At 41.6% G+C, this 15520-nt stretch overlaps 1 protein-coding gene across 1 annotated transcript in view; it reads left to right on the plus strand.

Moving 5' to 3' along the window:
• Positions 1 to 15520, plus strand: part of LOC128985610 (head-specific guanylate cyclase) — a 100584-nt gene that overhangs the window by 56076 nt on the left and 28988 nt on the right. The window contains exons 6-9 of the mRNA XM_054405251.1: positions 422 to 603; positions 1362 to 1585; positions 8438 to 8577; positions 14944 to 15123. Of these exons, the coding sequence (XP_054261226.1) occupies positions 422 to 603; positions 1362 to 1585; positions 8438 to 8577; positions 14944 to 15123 (726 nt within the window). The remainder of the gene's footprint in view (positions 1 to 421; positions 604 to 1361; positions 1586 to 8437; positions 8578 to 14943; positions 15124 to 15520) is intronic.

A 15520-nucleotide genomic window follows, 5' to 3' on the forward strand; every position in this document is an offset into this window, starting at 1 on the left:
AGTTGTGTTTGTGTTGAAGAAAATATTACTAAAACTACTTAAAAAGCTATCTACAGTAGTTTTAGTTTACTGAACATAATTTAAAAAGAATCAACACTTGGATAAGCTTAAAAATAATATGTTACATCCTACTTTTATCATCTTATTGTCAATATACTGAATTAAAATCATAAAATATTTCAATATTTTGCTGAAATATTCTAGCAGGAAAAACAAACGACTTGCTACTGATCCTTAGTAACAGTAGAAGCTAGGTGATCCTTTTAACTTCGGACGTGGAGAAATTGCGTCAGCGGTAATTCCTGGGTGTATATTTCAAAACTTTGCAAACAAAATATAGTTCTTATACTTAACACTCGTTTCATAGATAAATTTTGTTACATTGGAATATGAGAATAATGATGGTATTCTTCGTGTACAGGCCGCTTCTTTCATCTGCACGCCGGGTGCCATCACTGGCGCTCTAGACCTGGTGTTGACCACTGAGAGACCTCCCGTCGCTCACCTCATGGTCGGGTGTCTAAGAGCCATCGCCGCCAAGTTGTACTCCACTCAGATCATTGTATCCCTCATACCTGACGAGCTCGACCACAAGGTCTACAGGTGAGCTGCAAGGGAACTCAGAATGTAATAAATAGTTACTACATTCCTTTACTTCTCATTTTGTGAGTTTATTAGCTATGTCTAACCACATACAACCACACACCGGCATACCGGGGTATCGGCTAATCTCCTTTGAACTTTTCTGCTATATTAAGGAGGAACCGGTAAATTCCTACTGAGTTCAACATACCCATAATGTTAGAGAAATTGTTTGTCATATTGTTGACGCAGCTAACGTATTTGTAAACTTTGATGAATCCTCGGTTAATTAAAAGCATCATTGTATCCATTAATATCCGTGGCATTGAATATCTAATTTTAACGTGATCCACTGAAAATTTTGAGCTTAACTGTAGGATAAGGGGCTTAGTTTTTCATAATTGGTACTATAATAATCGCCCAGCTAAGCATTCAGATTGCTGGTGAATATTACACATGATGAAAACACCTTTTTAAGCAGCACACAGATCGCCCTAAAAAAATGTACAGAATAATATGTATGCTACATGTATGTCCAAGTACAGCCTGAGGATACACAACTTTTGCCATAAGTTGCTGAGGGAAATCTGTTGAGTCCCATTGTGCTATTTTTGCTAGGTTCTTTTCATATCCTTCGATCCAGCTAAGTATGGATGACATTAATTGTTTCATAATATTTTTTCACAGCTTCTTGCATATTCACCCAATCTTTTCTTTAACAAAGAATAAGATCCAATCTTGGCCTATGTGATAAGCCAAGCCTATGTGCTGTGTACCAGGTACGAGATCACCGCAGTGGCAGACCTCGAGGACGACGACTCAGACGTGGTGACTCAGCCCAAGATAGAAGCCGCATTGTCAGACAAGGCCGCGGACCTGAGGATTGGAGTAGCCAGCTTCTGTAAGGCCTTCCCTTGGCACTTCATCATCGACCGTCGCCTCCAGTTTGTGCAGCTTGGCTCGGGCTTCATGAGGATCTTCGGACGCCTCTTGGCTGAGAAAGGTACAAACATAGACTTTGGAAGCTGCAAGTAGACTCCTTATCAAATTGTACGTGTGTTCAATGTATGTTAAATTATGACGTCTTGAAAATGATTTATTATATGGCACATTATGATTGATACTCGTATGTATTTGTCATATATTTAATAGAGAAATATGTCTAATACACTATCTCTTTTCAAAGGTCTGTAATGATCTAAAAACTAAAGGCAGATGTAGATATAAGAATCATATTGTAATCGCAACAACAAAAGAACAAGAAGCTTTTAACAGCTACGATTTTCTCCATCCAGAATTTAAAACTAACTAGTGTACCTGTTGCTCGAATTCGAGCAATTGCTTAGTATTACAGACGTTAAGATGTACATAACAGATCGATATAATCAACATTTCTTATAAATATCGTATCATTTTTCAAAAACTTGTTTATTAGTGTTTTCTACAAATAACCTTACTCATAGCCGCATTAGGTTGTCCATAATAACAATTATAAATTCTAAAAAAAATATTTCTATTTCTTCTCCTATGTTTCCATAGTTTGCAAATCGGCTCTTTCAATGATTACTAAGAAATGCAGCACAGAGACAGTGTTAATTCAGTTTTCTTTTTAGTATATCAAATTATCCAGGCTTCTCTCTCTTTTTCCCATTGTAATATTTACGCCAACCCAAATAATAGTAAATATTTCATTTCAATCAATTCAGTAAATGTTTGTAGCTAACTGTTAAACTTATTGCCTCTTTACAATTAACATATGTTCTTCTTCTCAATTTTAATTTTTGACAACAGCTGGAGTTTCATAACAGTTTTTGTTTCCCATGTTAATCTTATGGAGAAATACGAAACTTTAAAGGGCCTCACTCTCTAATTATTTCCCTAAACAGAAAGTTTCCTGCACAACTTCACGTTACGCTCTTTCCAATGACACCAAAAACATGTCAATCGGTTCAGTAGTTTCGGAGGAGTAATTGTCACAAAAAAACTGCTTGCGTATTAAATAAGTAATAATATAGATAAAGAAAAGCCTAACGAAAAAAAGGAATAACCTTCGAGAAAATTTCGTAATTAGCTTCTTCCATACAATTATTAAATCTGTCAATTTCGGTTTGTAATTTTCAATCGTAATTCAATAGATTTTTAAAACTCTTCCCAACATTAGCCAGGAATGGCTTCGCTTCGCAGTTTGAGTTTAAATTAATTGATTTATGTTGACAATTTGTAGAGTTAGGAGAAAAAAAGGCATTGGCATTGCAGTAACGTAGCTGCACTAATCTAAAAAAAAAAAAAACATTTTGCGAAAATCCACATTAAATACAGAACGTCTTAAAGTTTTTTTATTACATTTTAAAAGCTTTGTTCGAATGAGTTTCAGGTTATATTAAATTATTTACAGCCCAATTTGTTTCCTACACTTTGTAATGTACTTTTGCTTGTATTCGATACATAAACTTTTTATTATTCATCGTATACGAACAGTCCCGGTCACGTTTTGCCAACAAAAGATCAGAATGCTTTAGCAATGTACCTTGAGTACCTTAAGTGCTAGCCTGTGATTAACTATGATAAAGCATTAGGTATAACACAAATCCTTTGTTATTTTGTAATCACGAATACTTGAACAAACCCGCTATGGATCATAAACATAAACAAATGATGTTTCTGGCCCGAAAATAAACATTACTATAAAGCGGTTGTACCCATGCTTTACAACGGACAGAGGACACGGATTAGAAACATTTTTATCTTAAATCTCTAGTATAAAACACATCCGCCAACGATTTTATAAACAAAATTCTACCTTAACTTCCTTTATAGAAACGTTGGTGGCTTTAAAATCTGAAAAATAGTGAAAACCGTAATTTTGTTTTTAATTTTAAATCTGGTGTAGGCTGTTATGTGGAAAACTTACAAAATTTTTGAATAATATTTTCACATACATGATTTACCTTTATCTTCCTCATTTACATTCAAGGTGATACACTTGGCCTTGAACTTTGAATGTAGGCATATATATATCCACGTTAACGTATCTCATTCCCTCCAAAAGAAGTAATTTGGAAATATTACGAAGGAAATGTCTTGACTGAGGTGGATAATCAAACAACGAAGAGCAAAAATGCTCAGGTGCTTTCGAAATAGGGGAAACGGTAAATTTTCCAGAAGCACAACATATTCCACATGGCTCATTTTCCCAAGTGAAAGCATAGTAGAATCTGCAAACTTTGTCAAAGTCGACAATATTAGCGGCTTCAATATAGTTAATATGTGGATCGTAGTAGAATCCACTGTTATATTTGTTTTCCCACCGAATTAGGTTTCTGTTAACACGTGACGTATTCTCTCTTGTTCACGTCGGTTGCGGGCCTCATCAATGGTTTCCAGATGTCTGGCTATTTAGTGAGTTTTTGGTGTCTGCCACCATTGCCACAATTCTTTCGCTCTGTTCTTGTTCAGCTACATGGACATCTTTTCTGGCTGATTCATTTTCCAATGTCAGACGATGGAGGTGAACAGCGCGATTGTGCCTATATTATATCTAATTATATCTTAATTGCCGAGCTCTTCACTCCTCGCCTGATTCATTCTGTCGTACTATGGCATGACGCACTCTGTCTTCTTCTAACCTCACTTCTCGTTCCTCCTCAGTTTCTTGCTGTCTCAACGCTTCACGCCGCAACCTGTCGTCTTCTCTCCTAGCCTCTAGTTGGTTATCCTCAGTTTATTGCTGTCTCAACGCTTCACGCCGCAACCTGTCGTCTTCTCTCCTACCCTCTCGTTGGTTCTTCTCAGTTTCTTTCTGTCTCAACGCTTCACACCGCAACCTGTCGTCTTCTCTCGTAGCCTCTAGTTGGTTCTCCTCAGTTTATTGCTGTCTCAACGCTTCACGCCGCAACCTGTCGTCATCTCTCCTACCCTCTCGTTGGTTTTCCTCAGTTTCTTGCTGTCTCAACGCTTCACGCCGCAACCTGTCGTCTTCTCTCGTAGCCTCTCGTTGGTTCTTCTCAGTTTCTTGCTGTTTCAACGCTTCACGCCGCAACCTGTCGTCTTCTCTCGTAGCCTCTCGTTGGTTCTTCTCAGTTTCTTGCTGTCTCAATGCTTCACGCCGCAACCTGTCGTCTTCTATCGTAGCCTCTAGTTGGTTCTTCTCAGTTTCTTGATGTCTCAACGCTTCACGCCGCAACCTGTCGTCTTCTCTCGTAGCCTCTCGTTGGTTATTCTCAGTTTCTTGCTGTCTCAACGCTTCACGCCGCAACCTGTCGTCTTCTATCGTAGCCTCTAGTTGGTTCTTCTCAGTTTCTTGATGTCTCAACGCTTCACGCCGCAACCTGTCGTCTTCTCTCCTAGCCTCTCGTTGGTTCTCCTCAGTTTCTTGCTGTCTCAACGCTTCACGCCGCAACCTGTCGTCTTCTCTCGTAGCCTCTCGTTGGTTCTTCTCAGTTTCTTGCTGTCTCAACGCTTCACTCCTCAACCTGTCGTCTTCTCTCGTAGCCTCTAGTTGGTTCTCCTCAGTTTATTGCTGTCTCAACGCTTCACGCCGCAACCTGTCGTCTTCTCTCCTACCCTCTCGTTGGTTCTCCTCAGTTTCTTGCTGTCTCAACGCTTCACACCGCAACCTGTCGTCTTCTCTCGTAACCTCTAGTTGGTTCTCCTCAGTTTATTGCTGTCTCAACGCTTCACGCCGCAACCTGTCGTCTTCTCTCCTAGCCCCTCGTTGATTCTTCTCAGTTTCTTGCTGTCTCAACGCTTCACGCCGCAACCTGTCGTCTTCTCTCGTAGCCTCTCGTTGGTTCTTCTCAGTTTCTTGCTGTCTCAAACCTTCACTCCTCAACCTGTCGTCTTCTCTCGTAGCCTCTAGTTGGTTCTCCTCAGTTTATTGCTGTCTCAACGCTTCACGCCGCAACCTGTCGTCTTCTCTCCTACCCTCTCGTTGGTTCTCCTCAGTTTCTTGCTGTCTCAACGCTTCACACCGCAACCTGTCGTCTTCTCTCGTAGCCTCTAGTTGGTTCTCCTCAGTTTATTGCTGTCTCAACGCTTCACGCCGCAACCTGTCGTCTTCACTCCTAGCCCCTCGTTGGTTCTTCTCAGTTTCTTGCTGTCTCAACGCTTTACGCCGCAACCTGTCGTCTTCTCTCGTAGCCTCTAGTTGGTTCTTCTCAGTTTCTTGCTGTCTCAACGCTTCACGCCGCAACCTGTCGTCTTCTCTCGTAGCCTCTCGTTGGTTCTCCTCAGTTTCTTGCTGTCTCAACGCTTCACGCCGCAACCTGTCGTCTTCTCTCGTAGCCTCTCGTTGGTTCTTCTCAGTTTCTTGCTGTCTCAACGCTTCACTCCTCAACCTGTCGTCTTCGCTCGTAGCCTCTAGTTGGTTCTCCTCAGTTTATTGCTGTCTCAACGCTTCACGCCGCAACCTGTCGTCTTCTCTCCTACCCTCTCGTTGGTTCTCCTCAGTTTCTTGCTGTCTCAACGCTTCACACCGCAACCTGTCGTCTTCTCTCGTAGCCTCTAGTTGGTTCTCCTCAGTTTATTGCTGTCTCAACGCTTCACGCCGCAACCTGTCGTCTTCTCTCCTAGCCCCTCGTTGATTCTTCTCAGTTTCTTGCTGTCTCAACGCTTCACGCCGCAACCTGTCGTCTTCTCTCGTAGCCTCTCGTTGGTTCTTCTCAGTTTCTTGCTGTCTCAACGCTTCACGCCGCAACCTGTCGTCTTCTCTCCTAGCCCCTCGTTGATTCTTCTCAGTTTCTTGCTGTCTCAACGCTTCACGCCGCAACCTGTCGTCTTCTCTCGTAGCCTCTCGTTGGTTCTTCTCAGTTTCTTGCTGTCTCAACGCTTCACGCCGCAACCTGTCGTCTTATCTCGTAGCCTCTCGTTGGTTCTCCTCAGTTTCTTGCTGTCTCAACGCTTCACGCCGCAACCTGTCGTCTTCTCTCGTAGCCTCTCGTTGGTTCTTCTCAGTTTCTTGCTGTCTCAACGCTTCACTCCTCAACCTGTCGTCTTCTCTCGTAGCCTCTAGTTGGTTCTCCACAGTTTATTGCTGTCTCAACGCTTCACGCCGCAACCTGTCGTCTTCTCTCCTAGCCCCTCGTTGATTCTTCTCAGTTTCTTGCTGTCTCAACGCTTCACGCCGCAACCTGTCGTCTTCTCTCGTAGCCTCTAGTTGGTTCTTCTCAGTTTCTTGCTGTCTCAACGCTTCACGCCGCAACCTGTCGTCTTCTCTCCTAGCCTCTAGTTGGTTCTCCTCAGTTTCTTGCTGTCTCAACGCTTCACGCCGCAACCTGTCGTCTTCTCTCGTAGCCTCTCGTTGGTTCTTCTCAGTTTCTTGCTGTCTTAAAGCTCCACTCCTCAAACTGTCGTCTTCTCTCGTAGCCTCTAGTTGGTTCTCCTCAGTTTATTGCTGTCTCAACGCTTCACGCCGCAACCTGTCGTCTTCTCTCCTACCCTCTCGTTGGTTCTCCTCAGTTTCTTGCTGTCTCAACGCTTCACACCGCAACCTGTCGTCTTCTCTCGTAGCCTCTAGTTGGTTCTCCTCAGTTTATTGCTGTCTCAACGCTTCACGCCGCAACCTGTCGTCTTCTCTCCTAGCCCCTCGTTGGTTCTTCTCAGTTTCTTGCTGTCTCAACGCTTCACGCCACAATCTGTCGTCTCCTCTCGTAGCTTCTCGTTGGTTCTTCTCAGTTTCTTGCTGTCTCAACGCTTCACGCCGCAACCTGTGGTATTCTCTTCTAGCCTCTCGTTGGTTATCCTCAGTTTCTTGCTCTCTCAACGCTTCACGCCGCAACCTGTCGTCTTCTCTCCTAGCCTCTCGTTGGTTCTTCTCAGTTTCTTGCTGTCTCAACGCTTCACGCCGCAACCTGTCGTCTTCTCTCCTAGCCTCTAGTTGGTTCTCCTCAGTTTCTTGCTGTCTCAACGCTTCACGCCGCAACCTGTCGTCTTCTCTCGTAGCCTCTCGTTGGTTCTTCTCAGTTTCTTGCTGTCTCAACGCTTCACACCGCAACCTGTCGTTTTCTCTCGTAGCCTCTAGTTGGTTCTCATCAGTTTCTTGCTGTCTCAACGCTTCACGCCACAACCTGTCGTCTTCTCTCCTACCCTCTCGTTGGTTCTTCTCAGTTTCTTGCTGTCTCAACGCTTCACACCGCAACCTGTCGTTTTCTCTCGTAGCCTCTAGTTGGTTCTCCTCAGTTTCTTGCTGTCTCAACGCTTCACACCGCAACGTGTCGTCTACTCACCTAGCCTCTCGTTGGTTCTCCTCAGTTTCTTGCTGTCTCAACGCTTCACGCCGCAACCTGTCGTCTTCTCTCCTAGCCTCTAGTTGGTTCTTCTCAGTTTCTTGCTGTCTCAACTCTTCACGCCGCAACCTGTCGTCTTCTCTCAATGCCTCTTGTTTCTCCAATATTTTTCTTATTGTCTAAACACATCCTGCCTTTAACTGACTTCTTCTCTCCTTACCTCTCGTTTCTCCACTGTTTCTTATTGTCTAAACACACATTGCCGCAATCTGACTTCGACATATATATTACAGACAGACAATCAAACATTGCTCGTATTAGAATATAGGATTAAAATATGTAATAAAAGGAATCGGTTGGCATAGTAAAGAAGTGTCAAATATAACTTAGGGTTTGCCCTATAAAATTTGAGTATTAATTGTAAAATTGCTGATAGTAAACGTATGTCTATGAAAACAATATAAAAATATAAAAACTTCTTCCTATGGGTAGATCCTTAAATGAGTTGCATCTATTGAAGTTGTGTTTCAAATTTCCTTGCAATGCATTCTGCAGTGTTTTAGAAATCGTTTTTACTAATACCATTTTACGTATTCATTTTGACCAATAACTACTGTTTGTATATTCTAAAGGCTTGTCCGTGGAGACATATTTCGAGTTCAAGAGGCCCTGGGGAGTAGAGGTGTCCTTCAGAGGAATTCTTCAGCGAGCCAACTCACCGTTCCTGCTGATGATCACGAAGGTGGACCCTCGTTCATCATCGTTAGCTCATGTAATGTATTATATTCCTCATTGTGTTATGGAATATTTTGATCTACTTACTAAATGAAACTGCTCATTGCCAGACACAATATATGTAACAGGAAGTTTGAATATAGATCTTAGTAATGGGAGCGCAGTACTCGAAAGGAAGGACTAGTGCAGTTACCACGGGTCAGAACTGAGGTATCAAAATGACCTTCTTTAACTTTGAACCTCTTTGAACAACGATCGGGGAGCGAGCTGGTCTCGTGGTTAGAGCGCGGGAATTCGGTTCCAGAGGTCCCGGGTTCAAATCCCGCTAAATAAACTATTAGAGGTTGGAGTTATACACCTACTTACAGTTATTTTTTTATGGATCATCTTTTTCTTTGTTTTTACTAAATTATTGGTGTAAAACAGAACGTACATTGTGCACTAGCTTAATAAACACGTTATGTATTAATTTTTACTCTTACTTTATCGTTTATTATACGTATTACTTTATGTTTAGCATATAACCGCTGGCTCAAGCTTTGCATACCTTTGTTCCGATATTGTAATGGTACTTTTGGACTCAACTTAGACTTTAAAATAAAAAGAAGCTGATGGTTATAATCAAATGTGTTGCTCAATTTGTATTGCGATAGAAATATGATTATTAGTAGTGTAAAATAGATATCTGCAATTGTAATTTTAAATAAGTAAATCTTATAAAAAAGTTGTAAATGGTAAATAAAAATGGAAATTTTATAAACCTTTTATAACATTACGGTTCACTAGAAAGCTATATTATTCCGGAAAAGAGTTACTCCCATTTTGCTTAAGGAGGTCATGTTATGAAGTATTTGAAGGGCGGAAGGGTCTTTCCATTTCCATTTGGTGACAGCAAAAAGCGTTTTCAAAGAAGAGAAGTCGTGGGTTTGACAAGCCTTGGAGACGCGTATTGAAACACCGTCAGTTGTTGTATTGAGCTTGCCGATGCTTTGGACAGATATAACTTTGCTCTCTGGCTCACCAAGAAATGTATGAAGTTTCTTGTAAAGGCAAAGAAAATATGGCTTGTACCAAGTGTAATATATAATCAAGGCTTAAGAGGACTAGATTGTTTTAACGGTGTTGGCTGCACTGTACCAATGCCGTGACGTCATTGCTACCTACCAGATTGCCGGCTGAACGGCTGTCTAACGTCATCCATGCTAAAAGTAAGTCATGTTCTATGTTGTGCGTTATACCTAAAAGTAGTGCAGTTCTTTATACATTTCATTGGCGCAGTCGGTAATTACGGATTTCTTTCTATGGATTAAAAAGTAAAAATCTTTTCCGCGAGTGTTAATGGGAGACAAAAAGGACAAAGGAAAAGGATCTACTGTGACGAAAATGTCAGGTATTGGGAAGGTGGGAGAGTTTAATCCCCATGAGGAAGCCATTGAGTCGTATTTAATGCGTCTCAAACACTATTTCAAGGCCAATAGTATTGAAGATGGTAGTAAAGTTTCAGTGTTGATTACTGTTCTGGGCCCTAAAATATTAGCAGTTTTGTCAGATATTGTGTCTCCTGATGAGGTGGATAGTAAATCTTATGAAGATTTGTCAAAAGTATTGGTCAAACATTTTTCCCCAAAGAAGTTAGTAGTGGCGGAACGATACATGTTTTATTCCAGGGTACAAAAGCCTACCGAAACTATTTCTGAATTTGTTGTAGCTATCAAGCATTTGTCTAGTACTTGTAAATTTTCTACATTTCTGAAAGATGCCCTTAGGGACAAATTGATTTCTGGAATTAATAATGAGGTGATACGACAAAAATTGTTGTCTGAAGACTTAGATTTTGAAGAAGCTCAGACTTTGGCTCTCAGGCTGGAACAAGCAGAGAAGCAAACAGGTCTTTTCAGTTCGAAACAGGATGTTAACAGTTTGAGTATGAAACGTGGTAAAAATGTTTTACCTGCTAGCTCTTTTAATAAATCCAATGTAAATGGTTATTTTAAACCAAATATGGGGTTTAATTGGAAAAATAAGTGTTACAGGTGTAATTCAGTGGAACATAAAGCTAATGATTGTCCATATTCTAGTTACAAGTGCAATGCATGCAATATGGTTGGGCATTTGTTCAAGGCTTGTAAGTCCCGAAATAAATTTAACAAGCAGAATTCAAAGTCCAAGAGTGGAAGATTTGCCCCACACAAGGTGCATCATCTTAATTTGGAAGAGGAGGACCCTAGGCCTAGGCCTAACTTGGATATAGTCAAGGAGACTCGGGACTTGTGTTTGTACAATCTAGGCCTATCTGACGGTACAGAAGCTTACAAGGTAAGACTAATGATAGAAGATGTAGTTGTAGAAATGGAAATTGATAGTGGATCAGCAGTATCCGTGTGCCCGTCTGAGGTTTTTGCGGAAAAATTTCCTAATGTGGAATTAAATCATGTAAATTTGAGTTTATTGACATACACTGGTGGGGAGGTGCCTGTGCTAGGCCAAGCTGATGTAACTGTAAAATATAAAGGTCAAGAAGTTATGTTGCCCTTATTGGTTGTGAAAATGTGTCGTAGGAACCAGCCTATGTTGTTGGGAAGGAGCTGGTTGGCCAAGTTGAAACTTGATTGGCGTTCTATTTTTTCAGTAGTATCGGAAGTAGGCCTACAGAGTAGGCCTAGTAATCAAATTAATTTGACTTTGTCTGAGCCTAACCCTGTGAGTAGTGTATCAGGACCTAGTTGTAAGGATCAACTGAGTAGGCCTAAGCTTAGCAGTACAACTGAAGTTGATGTGCAAACGTTGAAAAATAAATATGCTATGGTATTTCAAACGGGAGCTGGAGAAATTAAAGGGGTTACTGCTCACATTATTCTTAAAGACAATGTAGTTCCCAAGTTTTGTAAATATAGGCCAGTGCCTTATAGTTTGAGGGAGAAGGTTGAACAAGAGTTAGACCGAATGGTTAACGATGGAATAGCCTATAGGGTTTCCAGCTCCGAGTGGGCTACACCGTTGGTGACGGTTCCTAAACCAAATGGCGTAAGATTGTGCGCCGATTTTAAGGTAACGTTAAATCCGGTGCTGCAAACAGAGCACTATCCGCTTCCGCAACCGGAAGATATTTTTGCCTCGTTGTCAGGATGTACATACTTTTCAGTAATCGACCTCACAAATGCCTATCAGCAGTTAGCAGTAGCAGAGGAGTCTCAACCTTTGTTAACCTTGACTACCCATAAAGGACTTTTTAGATTGAGACGTTTGCCGTATGGGTTGTCGTCCGCACCGGCTATTTTTCAAGCAGTCATTGATCAGATTGTATGTGGGTTACCAGGTACCGTAGCGTACTTGGACGATGTTCTAGTGGGAGGCTCAACACGTGAAGAAGCTTGTAGTAGATTAGAAAATCTGTTTCAGCGTCTGATGGATTATGGAGTTCGGGTTAACGAGAGCAAGTGTAAATTTTTGCAGCCTAAGGTTGAGTATTTAGGCTATGTGGTTTCAGCAACGGGAATCAGCCCCCAGCAAGGGATTGTGTCGGCTATTCGAAATGCCCCGGAACCGAGTAACAAGGATGAGTTAAGGGCCTACATTGGGTTGATTAATTACTATGGAAAGTTTATTTACAATTTGTCATCAAAAATCAGTTGTTTTTATGATCTTTTGAAGAAGGACGTCCCATGGAAGTGGACCAAAGAGTGTTCACGCACTTTTGAGGAAAGTAAGTCATGGGTTCTTGACTCCAATATTTTGGTGCATTATGATGTGTCTAAGCCACTTGTTTTAACGTGTGATGCTAGCCCTAGGGGAGTGTCAGCCATTCTGTCTCATATGGTCGATGGAGAAGAGCGGCCTGTAGCTTTTGCGTCCAAAACTCTTAGCCCTAGTGAGAAAAATTATTCCCAACTACACAAGGAAGCATTGGCGTTGATATTCGGTGTAAAGAAATTCCACAAGTATATTTATGGTCGTAAGAACTGTGTGTTACAGACGGATCATCAGCCGTTAGCGGCAATTTTTGGAACAAAACGTGGTGTACCTAGCCTAGCTGCGGCAAGACTTCAGCGATGGGCTCTCATTCTGGCAGCATACAATTTTGAGGTTAAATATCGAAAAGGGGTTGACTTACCCCACGCTGATGCGTTATCACGCCTACCTCTACAAGATGATGAATCGTTGGAATTGGAGGATAATTATGTTTCACATGTTGAGTCTTGTGTTCAAGTAATCAATTTCTGCAGTGTGAGTGATGATTCTCCGATTACGTCTTTGGACGTAGGAAGATTGACGGACAAAGATCCATTGTTGTCGAGGGTTCGGGACTTTGTTTTACATGGCTGGCGGGAGGTTCAAAATCCTATGTTGCTTCCATTTCAGAGGAGACGATTGGAGTTGTCAGTGGACAAGAATTGTATCTTGTGGGGAAGTCGGGTGGTGATTCCTGAGATGTTGAGGGAGAACGTTATCCAGATGCTCCATGAACAGCATCCTGGTATAACCCGGATGAAGTTGTTGGCTAGAAGCTACGTGTGGTGGCCAGGTATCGAAAAATCCATTGAGGAGACAGTGGCGTCTTGTTTTGTATGTCAAGGCACGAGAAATGCCAGTCCTAGAGTTCCATTGCATCAATGGCCGTTAGCCACGGAGAGGTGGCGCAGAGTTCACATTGATTTTGCAGAAGATCCCACGTCAAGACAGCAGATGCTCATCCTAGTCGATAGTTACTCAAAATGGATGGAGGTGTTTCTGATGAGCTCTACATCTTCCTCCAAGACTATAGAGAAGCTTCGGACTTTGTTTGCAGCCTATGGTTTGCCCGAAGAATTGGTTTCTGATAATGGTACCTCATTCACTAGTCTCGAATTCCGTGAATTCCTTAGAAAGAATGGTGTCAAATTCACCCTGTCCCCACCCTATCACCCGGCATCCAACGGAGCCGCAGAACGTTCAGTTCAGGAAGTCAAGAAGAGTCTGCTGCGCCAGGTCTTGAGTGAGAAGCGCAGTCATCCTACTTCTTTACAGCATAAGCTAGATAATTTTCTATTTTCCTATCGCAACACCCCCACTTCAGTGACAGGCGTGAGTCCGGCTGAATTGTTCCTACGCTGGAAGCCTAGAACTCACTTAACAATGTTGAAGCCAAATTTGCTTGATGAGGCCAGGAAGCAACAGGAGTTGCAAAAACGGGCAGCAGATAAACACAGAGGCTCTGATAGGTCCTTCAGTGAAGGCCAGCATGTGTTAGTAAAGACGGTGAGGCAGGAAAAAATTTCTTGGGTTCCCGGCCAAATTGTGGAGTGTAGAAGTCCAGTAACTTATCTTGTGAGGGTCCTGAACCGCACCAGGTTTTGTCACGCTGATCATCTAAGACCAAGTCAGGTGGAGGAAGAGGAAATTTTGGTTAGAAGAGAGGAAGTGCCAGATCCACCGGAATCAGTGACCGTCAGCGTGTCGCCGGAGAGAGTATCTCCAAGTCGGCAGAGTTTGCCGTCATCGCCAAGGGCCAGAAGTCCACCGTCACCCCAAGGACGGAAGTCGATGGAAGAGGGGCAGCGTCCAGAGGTGCAGTGCAGTCCAACTCCTGTGGTTAGAAGATCGCAGCGGACTGTGCGCAAACCAGCTAAACTGGACTTGTAAGTGTGTATACACACGATTCAAAAAGAAGAATTTTTAGTTGATTATTAAAAAAAATATATATAAAAAAAAGAAGAAAAAAAAATGGAAGTTAAAAAATTGTTTGGTTTTAAAGAACGTTTTATGTTGAATTAAAGTTTTATAAGAAGTTTTAAGTTGTGGGCCAACTATTTTATAAGGGTTGGCGAGTGTAATATATAATCAAGGCTTAAGAGGACTAGATTGTTTTAACGGTGTTGGCTGCACTGTACCAATGCCGTGACGTCATTGCTACCTACCAGATTGCCGGCTGAACGGCTGTCTAACGTCATCCATGCTAAAAGTAAGTCATGTTCTATGTTGTGCGTTATACCTAAAAGTAGTGCAGTTCTTTATACATTTCACCAAGCTATATTTTTGCTGTAAAACTGTTGGCGTATCGCTATTTTACCGACGTTCTTTGTACAACTATGCGTAATCATATGTATTACGTTACTAGATATTTATCATATGTAGGCTATAATATTCTAGTAATATAGGGAAATTAATTATTTTAATTTTTTAAATTAAGTTATTGAAAAGGTTTTATAATAAATTAAAAATATATCTCGTTATTTTTTGTTCTTAATAATGCAAGTGGATCGTTGAAAAAATAAAGAAAAAAATGTTACTTTTAGTCTTTGATTTTCAACATGAGCTGTAAAATTACTGTATTTGAAAATAAAACAGTTTGTGATATTTATTTAAGCAATGCAGCATTATTGTGTCTTATGTCAGGCTTGTACTGAGTTTTGGACATACTTGACAGGGTCTGGAGCTGAAGGGCCAAATGGTCTACTGTCCTGAGTCCGACTCCATTCTGTTCGTTGGCTCACCGTCCCTCAACGGTCTGGACAGTCTGAACGGTCGGGGACTGTTCATCTCAGACATCCCTCTGCATGACGCTACAAGAGACGTGGTGCTTGTTGGAGAACAGGCGCGCGCACAGGTACTGTGACCTCTATCTTACTACTACTATGTTGCCAAAGCATCTTAAAAATCAGTATGATAATGGTACCAATACACTATGTCAACTTGTAATGTGTTTTCTACTAAAATGTTGGAGGTATTTTTTGACCTTACATTTGTCCGTACACGTAATCTCAAATATGTGTATTAAAATTTACAAGGAAAGCAGGGGAGAGCAATAAAGTACTACAAGCATGAATAGCACTGGTATATTTTGAGGTTGGGTACCGAGACGTGAGTTCGAGACATTACACTGTTACCGACATTACTGTTCGGTACTTATTTAAAGTCCCTAGATTGGTGCTACCCTAACCTTGCCCAACGTTATCTACGGCGAATCGTCCCCACTCCGACTACTGGAAACGCTACTCACTAGA

The sequence above is a fragment of the Macrosteles quadrilineatus genome, unplaced genomic scaffold (assembly GCF_028750875.1).
Source record: "Macrosteles quadrilineatus isolate MER2022 unplaced genomic scaffold, UCM_ALF_1.0 Scaffold_2__2_contigs__length_208266976, whole genome shotgun sequence".
Taxonomy (NCBI): Eukaryota; Metazoa; Arthropoda; class Insecta; order Hemiptera; family Cicadellidae; genus Macrosteles; species Macrosteles quadrilineatus.